The sequence below is a fragment of the Vicugna pacos genome, chromosome 8 (assembly GCF_048564905.1).
Source record: "Vicugna pacos chromosome 8, VicPac4, whole genome shotgun sequence".
Classification (NCBI taxonomy): Eukaryota; Metazoa; Chordata; class Mammalia; order Artiodactyla; family Camelidae; genus Vicugna; species Vicugna pacos.
Genome location: NC_132994.1, coordinates 56,622,875 through 56,633,841, shown reverse-complemented (window position 1 = coordinate 56,633,841; position 10,967 = coordinate 56,622,875). Strand labels below are relative to the sequence as shown.

At 42.2% G+C, this 10,967-nt stretch overlaps 1 protein-coding gene across 1 annotated transcript; it reads left to right on the top strand.

Annotated features, from left to right (window-relative positions):
• The first annotated feature begins 10,176 nt into the window (after positions 1-10,176).
• Positions 10,177-10,596, top strand: LOC107034383 (large ribosomal subunit protein eL21-like). Its single transcript, XM_072965938.1, has one exon. It carries the CDS (start codon positions 10,177-10,179, stop codon positions 10,594-10,596), a length of 420 nt encoding a protein of 139 aa, XP_072822039.1.
• Positions 10,597-10,967: the final 371 nt, after the last annotated feature.

Sequence of the window (10,967 nt, the reverse complement as noted above, 5' to 3'; positions counted from 1 at the left end):
CTCTTACTAGTCTTATTAGAGGGTTATAATGTTCTAAACCTATAAACAGTTATAATGTTTACAGAACCAACTACTTGCTTTGTGTTTTATCTATTTTATCTTCTTTATTGTACATTTTGGTTTGTTTTATTAGTTTGTGCTAATTTCTTCATGTTTAATTTGTTGTTATTTTTCTGACTTTTTGAGATAGATGTTTAGATCATTGGCTTTCTTCCTTTCTTCTTTTCTAACATATGAATGAAAGACTACCTAAGAATGTCTTTAACTGCATTTCACAAGTTTTGGTCTACTGTATTGATTATCATTCAATTCAATATATTTTCTAATTTTCACCACTTTTTCTTTGACATATGTTTAAAAGTATATTAAGTCATTTCTAAACAGAAAGTTTTCTATTTATCTTTTAACTTTTTCAATTAGTGGCTTAATACTGCTATGGTCAGAAACCGTATTCTGTATAATTGAATTCACTTGAAATCTCTTAAAACTTCTTTAAGTCCAGCATATGGTCAATTTGGGCAAATGTTCCATGTATAGTTGTTGAGTGCAAAGTTGTATATATTCTGAATACGTTAGTTAGTTCAGTTTTATTAATCATGTTGTTCAAATCTTCTTTATCATGACTAATTTATTTTTGGTCACTGGTTCCATTAGTTACTAAGAGAGGTGTGTTAAAAATCGACTATAATTGCAGATTTTTATATCTCTCCATTTTATTCTGTCAAGCATTGCCTTATACATCGTTAGGTATATGCACATTTACAACTGTGATATTCTTATGTTGGAATGACTGTTTTATTAGTATGAAATGTCCTTTTAATCTTTAACAACACTCATTGCCTTAAAGTCTACTTTATCTAAGTATAGGTAAATGAGCTCTCCTTTGGTTAACATTTACATGCTATGTCATTTTTCCATTCTTTCCATTCCATGTCAACTTTACTGTATTCTTATAATTTGCAACATGCACTTGTATACAATACAGAGTTGGGTTTTGTTTTGGTGTTGTTTTTTATTTTGTTTTATCCAGTCTGACAATTTTTCTCTTTTAATTGGAATTGTTAATTTATTTACATACAATGTTATAACTGACATACATAAATTCAAACTCACCATCTTGCTATGTGTTTTAAAAGTGTTCCTTCTGCTTTATCTTTCTTTTTTCCCCTTTTCGTGTCTTCCTTTAGACTATACATTTTTCTTATTATCTCATTCCCCCCCCCCTTACCTTGCTATTTTAAATTATACAAGCTTGCATTACATATTTAGTGGTTACCATAGAGATTTCAACATTCATCTTTGACTATTAAAGTCAAACAAATAGTATTTAAATTAACCATTTTCTGGCTAAAGTAAGGCCTTAGTCCATTTAACTCTATCCAATCCCTTTCTGCCTTCCACTGATTCAAGTTTCATTTTATGATCCCTCTCCAACTATATCTAACCCATTGCAAAACAAATCCATTAAATTCTTAATTTTAGGTATTAATTTTCAAGTTTAGGATATTCCATCTGATTTCTTTCAGTTTCCAGTGCAATTTCTATCTCATCATTTAAGTTCTTGAACATACTAATCACAATTATTTTAACTTTCATGACTGATAATTGCAATATTCAAATCTCTTGAGTGCTTTTCCCCTTCAGTGTTCAGTAATTTTGCCTTGAGATATACAAGATGGTTTTTGTTTGAATGCAGGGCATTTTCTAGTAAAAATTTTTGAGATAATTTAAAGCTCTAGATAGTGTTATCTCCCTGAAGGAAGTTTATTTTTGCTTCCAACAGACAGTTAACCTGGAGCAGACTACCTCACCCAATCATATATTGAAGAGAGTTGAGGCTGGGCTTCTGACTTTTTAAAGAGTCTTCTGTTTCCTGTTGTGTAGTAATTTGAGGGTCTCAACCCAAAGCCTGAGTGTTTACCAAGGCCCTAAATCACTGGCTATCTCTAAACACCAATTTTTGTTTCTTGATGCCCACTAAAACTACAGGAAGCTTTGCTTAGCTTCTCAGCCTCTCAGCTATAGCTTGGATACTTGCAAGTGCCCTGAGGGAGAACACCAGTCTGAAATGTCACTTCATTTCTCTGCTTTCTTCCTTTTCTTGAGGACCTTGTCCCTTCAAATTTTTGCTGCCTGAGTGGCATTCCAACACCTTCAAACAGTACTTTCTCCAAATTTTCCAGTTGTTCTTAGAGGAAGGGTTAACCCACAACAAGTGATTCCACCCTCACCAGAAGCAAAATTCCCACCCAGCTTGTCTTTTGAGTATCAGCTTCATCATCTGGAGATTCTGGAAACGCATCACATTTCTTCTGAGCTCGGAAATTAAATGACTCTCTATGACGTTCCTTAGCGTTTCCGTTTCTTTAAAGAACCAACTATCAGGGATCTGTTTTGTTGTTTCAGTTAATATTTTGACCTTTATTATCCACCATAATAAAAATATTAAAGATCAAGCATGGTTGAAACCAGACAGAATACCCCATGTGCCAAAGAGTCTGAGGCCACAACTGGTCCAGCAGGAAAGTGTGCTACAGTAAATTAATGGTACCTGCCCTAGAGAGGAGTGGTGGCAGCATGCATGCCAAGCACTTGTCAGACACAAAGGAGATGACCCACAAGTGGATTGTCCTTCTGAGATGTTGCTTTGTAGCCACTTACATTTTAAAGAGACATAGTTCCTGTCTATCTCTTCGAGGTGGACAAGGATTTGCTACCATGGCAGACATTCATCCTATAAACTAGGAGACTAGCAGAAACCAAATTCCCACGGCTCGTGGTTTCCCATCACTTTGTAGAAGGGTTTAAGTTTGAATTAGATAGAAGGAGGGGCACGTTGTTGGTTGTCTTCATCCATTTAGGATGCCACATCAAAATATCTCAGACTAAGTGGCTTCTAAACAACATAAATGCATTTCTCACAGTTCTGGGGGCTGGAAGGTCCAAGATCCAGGTGCTGGCAAGCTGAGCTTCTGGTGAGAGCCCATTTCCAGGTTCACAGATGCCTTCTTTTCACTGCGTCCTCATATGGTGGGAGGGGTGAGAAAGCTGTCTGGAGCCTCTTTTACAAGGGCATTAATCTCATTCACGAGGCTCCGCCCTTATGATCTAATCGCCTCTCAAGGGCCCCACCTTTTAATACCATCACATTGGGGATTAGATTTCAACATAGGAATCTGAGGGGAATACAAACATTGTAACATTGGTTGAGACTCAGCTGTCAGAAATGGAGGGTGATCACGGTGACCATATTTTCTATACCCCAAGTAGAGGGGAGGCACCGCCTGACAACGGCTAATGCTCTTATATTAGCAATAAGACAGAATGTTAGAAATCAGGACTGACCAGGAGAAGCCAGTGCATAGCTATAAAAAACATAATTCTGTCACTGGTTCAAATATTCTTGATTTTCACTAACTTGGTTTCAAGATGCGGCTTCAGAAAGTTGGCCATTTTGGTGAGGTTTTCCAGATCAGAGTTGGAGTCTGGTCTCAGCCTCCAAGCTGCTCCCGGACCTGTCTGCCAGGAAGCAGATAATAGACGCCTAACCTGCTTATTTTAGACAGTGGCTTCGCTTCCTGCCGGCAACAGCCTTACGGACAGATTCCCAAGGCCTTTACTCTGAACCTGCCCGCAAGCAGGGATGGTCAGCAGCAGCTGCCACCGCGCCGATAAAGGGTTTGTGCTGCCGCCGGCCCAAGAAGCTGCTCTGAGTTGAGGGATTTGCATTCCCGCTGCCCAAACCCACAGCCTCCGCGCTGCCGCGGGCTTCGACACAGAGAGCAGGAGCGCCACCTACCGGAGCCCCGCAGATGCAGCCGGCGTCACGCCCGCCGGGCCTGCCTGTCACCCAGCGCCTGCCTGAAAACCAACTTTGTGTACAGCGACTAAGGAGGCCTCTTCTGCCAACGTTAGTGATTGTTGACCAAGTGGGGCTGAAAAGGTCTCAGGGAAGTTTATTCTGCTCTGAACAGACGAAACCGAACTGCAGTTGGGATCCAGGCTGTAGTCCACTCAAGTGACATGTGGGCAAGCCAGAGTTTGACACAAAACAGTTTCGAAATGCTTGCGCTGAACCAGACGCTGGGTGAGGCACCAGGGACAGAAGGATGAATATACACAGACCCACAGCAGAGAGATGACAAACTGTTATCTGTATTCCACAAGTGTCAAACACACTCTAGGAACCCAGCCACAACGTATAGGATTTGGGGGATCTGCATTTCCCATCTCTGTCTGTGCTCTAGCACCACTGTCACTACACAGAGACATTAAGAAGTCATGATGACCTCTTTATTGTTTTGTTTTGGTTTGGTTTTTGAGTTGCCAACTAACAAATAATATATTTGGAATTTTGTTCTCAAAACAGCTGCTTTGTGGATGCCCTAAGCATCCTCTTGGCCTGCCTCTCAGAACATCTTGCCAGGACAACTCTCAAAGTGCTAAATCCTTGCCCTGTATTCACAAACTCCTGCATATGTGCTAAGAGCACATTTCTGACAATGGCCAACAAAATACATTTTTTAACGTTTTTAGTGCCTAATGACATCAGGAAATCTAACTTAAAATACATACATGCATAATTCCATCAGCTGGTAAATAAATAAACACCCTACTAAGTCAAGAACCCAACACACAGTGATGCAGTCACACTTCTGCAGCTGGGCAGCAGATCCTGAACCCCCCTGGGTGGGGGCCTTCCCCACTGAGAGATCCTGGTGTTTCAGCCACAGTGTGCAGCCAGCATCCAAGCATGTTCTAATGAGCTGTATAGGTGTGCCTCCTTCTCTGGGAAGAGACCAGGTAAACATAAATGAGAGGAAATGGGCAAAGAAGTGTGTTGGATACAAGATACACAGATTTAAGGGAGATTTCAATATTCACAACCTAAACTAAAATTTCTCAAGCTACTACTGTGAGATTGTATTTCAGGCCCTGCTAAAGTTTATGGTATTTTATTGTGATTTTACTTTTGAATACAGCCCAAGCAGGAAATAAGTAGTATGTATTAAATACTTATGTTAGCTCATATTTTTTACCCATAAATATTCAATCATCATATTTCCCATCCATCCCAATCCCCTCCTTTTTGCAAAGTTCTGTGCAAAGTAGTTTTAAAAATATGTTTCTAATACATCGTTCTGCTGCTGACCTGATAAAGTTTCTTACATGCCTTATTCCTTAATTCCTACAGTTCAGTTCAAAGAGGGCACTCAGAGCAGCTACCAGCTGCTACAAGGCCACATTTAGCTATTAGGTAGGCTGCCGGGAGAACAGGCACACACCAGCCTGGACATCTTCCAGAACCTTCCACAAAACTCTAAGGCCACTCCAGCCTTCTTTCTTGCCAGAATACCTGCACTGCTCTGAGGGTAGGCCTGATAGCTTATCTAGTCTCCTTGTGGGGCGTACAGTCTGGCAGGTACCAGGCAGGACACAGAGGCTCAGCCCTCATTCACGTCTCCCTCCCTCCATTCTCTCCCTCCTGGTCCACCCCCCAGTTCACTATGAACTGTCACCTGACCAAGTCAGAGATGCTCCAGGCTTGGGGATAGATGGCCTTGGTGAAAATAAACATGAAGTGAAACAAAACTAAACAAAATAACCATACACACTTACATGGGAAGGAAACTTACAGCTCCAATTCAACCTCTTACTCCGAGCTTCAGTGCCATCTACAGTCCCTGCCAAAAAGTCAACATCACATTAAATACCTCTAGTGATGGGAATTTGTAACTCTAAGGCAGCTCATTCAATGTTTAGATGATTTTTCCTTAGAGTAGCCAGAATATGCCATAAAAATACAGCTAACTTGTTAGGTATTCCATTTTGTATATATAATATTTTTATTCTCTTCAACAACGCTGTGAGGAAGAGGCATTATCCTCTTCTACAGATGACAGAAATGAGGCTTAAGTAACCTGCCCAGAAGGAAGATTCCATGCAGGATTTGAGCACAGGCTGTCCGACCCTAGGACCCTTCTAAATTATTGGGTTTGCATAGCAGAGCAATTCCTGCTTCCTCTAATGTCCACTAATGGGTCTTTGGTTTACCCCTTGGGTCACTAGGGCATCTAATTCCTCTTCCCCACACTAGCTGGATGTTCGGCTCAGAAGGCACTGTCTCTTCTCCTAGCTGATCACCCAGGTCCTTCAATATGCCTCATATGACATGAGTTTTATTTCTCTCATTTTCCAGCCCTTCTAATCTGAAAAGCTCTGTTTGATCTATGTCCCTCTGAATGTGTTACTCAGATCCAGCGTAACCACATCCTTGATGCGGCGGGACCAGAGTAGTGCAGAAAGATGGGACACTGTCTGCATTCTAGACCAGCTCTGTTCAACACAGAAAAGTTCTACAGTTGCATTGTCTCACTCAGTAACCACCAGCCACCCTTGGCTAGAAAGTGCTTGAAATGTGGTTACTGAAACTGAAGAACTAAAATTTTTATTTTATTTTATTTAACTAATTTTATTCTACCCAGCCCCATGTGTGAAATGGATACATCGTGGAAAGTGTCATTCTAGATTCTACATTTCTGCATCACATCCTGATCCACGCTGAACTGAATGTTCTCAGTAGTATGTCACCCCCATCATATAATGTGTTATTGGCTCTTGGGACCTCTGCATATATGTTACCTTTATCTCTGACAAATGTTTCTTCATGATCGTCATTTTAACGAAATGTCAATTTCAATGTCAATTTAACGAAAAACACACAACATAAGAGTTGTAAGTTTAAGTTTTATTCTGGATCTTGCTGAGGATGACAGCCTGGGAGACAGCCACTCAGTGACTCTGAAGGAACTGCTCTGAACAGGCAGTGGAGAAGCCACTATATATACAATTTTCGGCTCGGGAATATGTGTAGTAAAAGATTCCTGCTGGTCCCAAAGAACAGATATCTCAAATTAATGATTTTAGTGCTTTTCTGTGTATGGGAAGATGCAAGAGTCTGGGTTCATTCAAATGCTTCCTGAGATATACATCTAACTGTCTAAGGGGCCCGCTTGTCCAAAGCCCAGAGGGCCTCATCCTGTTATCTTAATTTCCTCTCAGGGTGTGGTCAGTGACTGTGGCGGGTCGGGTTACGACTTCATCCCTGAAGAGCTGGGTGGTGAGTAATGCCCTCTGTTTTTCTTTGTTTACACATTCTGGTAAGAACATTCGCAATCTGATTTTGTCGTTCCAAGTATTAGAATCTCTCATGCTTTGCGTCACCTGCACAAAGTTGGCTGAGCATACTTGCTACGTCTTTACAAAATACATATAATGATGGGAGAGGAATAGTGTAGCTAACATTTCCTGAGGGCTTACTAAGTGCCAGGAGTCCTGCTATGTACTCTATACTCAGTACAGACCTCATCTAAACCCAGAACTGTCTGGCTCCACCACCCACACTCACCACCGACTAGACTGCCTTCCTTGCTAAGGAAACTAAGGAGGAAACGCGCCTGCGCACACAGAGAACAAGACCAGAAACTTTCTCCACTTAGACATCGGATACTAATCAACATTTTGCACACTAACATTCGGTCACAATTGTCCTTGCATCTAAGACAGTGATTTTATCACATTCACAAGAATTTCATGAGAATTGTCAAATCTCATTGAAGCAGATATTCACAATGTCTGTAAACACTGTCCTGAACTACCTGTCTAGCAACCTTTTCATAAGTTTGACAAGATCAGTCTACCCTGATTTGTTCTTGAACCCACCCTGACTCTTGGAAATATTTAATACTCATTCCTTGCTTAGTAATTCACTTGGTCAAGGGCACATTCTCAAGTCCATCAAGAATAATGTAAAAACTAAGACATTCATGAAAACTTTGTTTCAGCAAGCTGTCTAGCTTGTCAGACTGAGTAGGGAGATGCATTAAAGTTTAGAGCAAAGAACAGTTTGGAATAAAAAGCATGACTTTGAGTAAGAAGACGAGAAGAAGTATACATATGTCTAACAAGACCTTAAGTAAGTTTTTTTGCCTGTTGCCTCAATTTCAGCCAAAGTCCCAAGATGGAGTATAAATAAGGGGTAAAGCACCCCCATGTCCTAAAGAGTGAAGACGGACTATCCTTGCAGAACTTTCTTAGGAGGTGGCCTCAAACCACCATCAGTAATCTGTCAACTACCTGTCGCCTCTGTTTGAGAAAATTAGAGAAATAAAGAAAGGAAGATTGGTGGGTGAGGATGTCTTTGTAGAGAGTTGTCAGTTGTAGAAGAGTTGTCTCTTCTCTACGAGAGAGGAGCAGGAGACTTGAGAGAGGAGCAGGAGACTTAAGAGATGAGTAGAGAATGACCGCAGAGCATCCAGAGAGGAGGACAGAAAGTCAGGAAAGTGCATTGTCATGGAAACCAGGGGAATAAAGTATTTCAGAAAAAAAGGGAGTGGGCAGCTTCCCTAAGTGCTGCCCAGAGGTTAAGCTGAGGAATAAAAGCATTTATTGTATTTAGCAATAAAGGTGCATTGGCTTCCCCGATTAGAGCAATTTCCCCTGAGTGGTTAAGGGTGGAAGGGAGATTGCAAGACGGTGAAGTGCTACGGACAGAAAATCTAGACAGTTCACTGAATTAGGCTTCAAAGGGAGAGGGGAAGACTGGGAACCGAAGGTAAATATAAATTCCAAGGAAGAACATTTAAGATTTTGAACTTAACAGTATAAAACACTCAAGGAATATCAACCTGCACTTTTATATGTACTACATGGAGATGATACTCTGGAGTGGTTTTGAAGCTGTATGTATATACACATAACATTTTTTTAATAATCTTTAAAACAAAGATCAAAGTTCATTTGTTCAAATCCCACTGCATTAACCAAAATAAAAATAGAAAAGGAACCAAATGATCATTTAAAGTTTGAAATTCCTAATGTATTCCAATTTGTACAACTGTGGAAGACTTGATCAAGGTTTTGAAGAAGTCTAGGACCTTTTCCGTTAAACCAGAGGGAACACAATGTGCATCACAGAAATGGTCCTGGGTTAGCCCAATGAGATAAAAATGTCCAACCACGTACACATGGAAATGATCTTTGCTGGTTAGATTACTGATAAAGACAGTTTTAGACAGGTTACTAAGCTGTGCTACGTAACTGGACACAACTGAGAAAATTTCAAAGGAAATTTTATATACTGTCATTTCAATCGAACGAAAATAATGCAATTAAGAATTCGTATCACCATTGGGAGAGGAAGCAGTGGTTGTGGCGTGGGCACCATGGGAGGTGGTGACCACTGCCAGCTCCAAAGGGTAGCTTGCGCTGAGGAGAAAGCATTTGATTTCAGCTCTGGGGACAGACTGAGGCTGTTCCAGGTGGCTGTCCAGTGCTGTCTATCCCAAAGCATTTGAGTTAGCCAGTTTGAGAAGGGGGTCATGCTTTCTGTTTTAGGTAAAAAATCTGAACATTAGAGGGAAAAAAGGACAATTGTTTCATGAAAAAAGGAGTAGTTACAGATACTGTGAAGTTTGGTAATTTGGTGGCAAGAAGTTGAAAGATTTTTTTACATTTGCTGACTTTAATTTCAACATGAAATAAAGGTGAAGTTGGCACCTGTGAATGAGGATGGGGTGGGGGGTTAGGTGTAAGAGAATCCAGTGGAGGGTTGAAAAATAGAAATAAAACCCGCCATGAAGAATGGGGGAGGAAAATTGATGAAAATAGCACAAGATTGTAGACCAGGAGGATGAAATGTCCTCACATGCCTGGGTGGGGGTTCTCAAGCCCCTGCCCGGGCCACGTGAGGCATAGACAAGGAGGGCAGGAGTTGGCGTTCACCAGCCAGTTTTCAAGGATAACAAGGATATTGGTGAGACAGGGACTGAAGCCCTCGGCTGTGCGCTCTAGGCTGGCCTGGAGTCCCCTTCACATAATAAATCCTTGTCAACGGAGAAAGAAAAAAAACTAGAAACCTGGTCATTATCCCTCTTCCCACCAAACCTACTCACCATGCCCTGACTTCACATCCTAACTCTCTCCATCTCTCCTCTTCTACTCTCACCACACGTGACCAGCACCCCTTATCTCCTAAGCATCACACATGTCCACCACCCATCATGGCAACCAGAAATCTTTTCTTAAATACCTAAACTTGCCTTTCAGCTGGAATCACCACCTTCCAGTAATTCACCAAAATGACTAACGCAACGGGAAGAGCAGAGGCATGGCTGTATGTTCGCCGGGCCTTTCAGAAAACATGAAGTTGTTCCTTCCACCGCAGACGTGCGAACTTACAAGCAAGGTGATACTGCAGACATCAGGGAACCAGCACTGTTCAAACAGGAACACCCCATCTGCATTCCCAAGACAAAACCCAGGGGGTCTACAGAGTGCCCGGCGTGCTGCTGGCATTGCCGCCAACAAACAGTTAAGGGCAAGATTCTCGCCCAGAGAATTAACATACGTGTTGAGCATATTCAGCACAAGAGCCAAGAGAGTTTCCTGACACGTGTGAAGGAAAATGACCAGACAAAGGAGGAAGCCAAAGAGAGTGGCACTTGGTCTGAACTGAAGCGCCAGCCTGCTCCCGGCAGAGCAGTGCTGTGGGGACCAGGGGAAAGGGGCCTGGGCCGCTGGGACGGGTCCCTGTGAATTCATGGCATGACAGGTGTAAAAACATAAAAGACTTCCGGACTAGGAAAAAAAGGCCTCACTTACCCTGGTTTTTCCTGCTCGGAATCCTTCAGGGTGGTGTTAGTCAGGACCTTAGCTAAACGCCCAGCTACATCAGCCACCCGCACTGGACACCGCTTTCTAGCTCTCTCACCTGGTGAGCCCTCTAACCCGGCCGGCCAGGTAGTAAACAACCCTCTCAAAGCGTGCGGCCCAGACAGGACTCCGAGACTCCGAGACAGGACTGCACAGGTGAGGGCGATCTAGGGGAGATGCCGGTGAGGGAAGACAGAGGCGGAGGGCGGGGAGGCTGGGAGAGCACCACGCCCTCCGACCCCAGGGGCGGACGG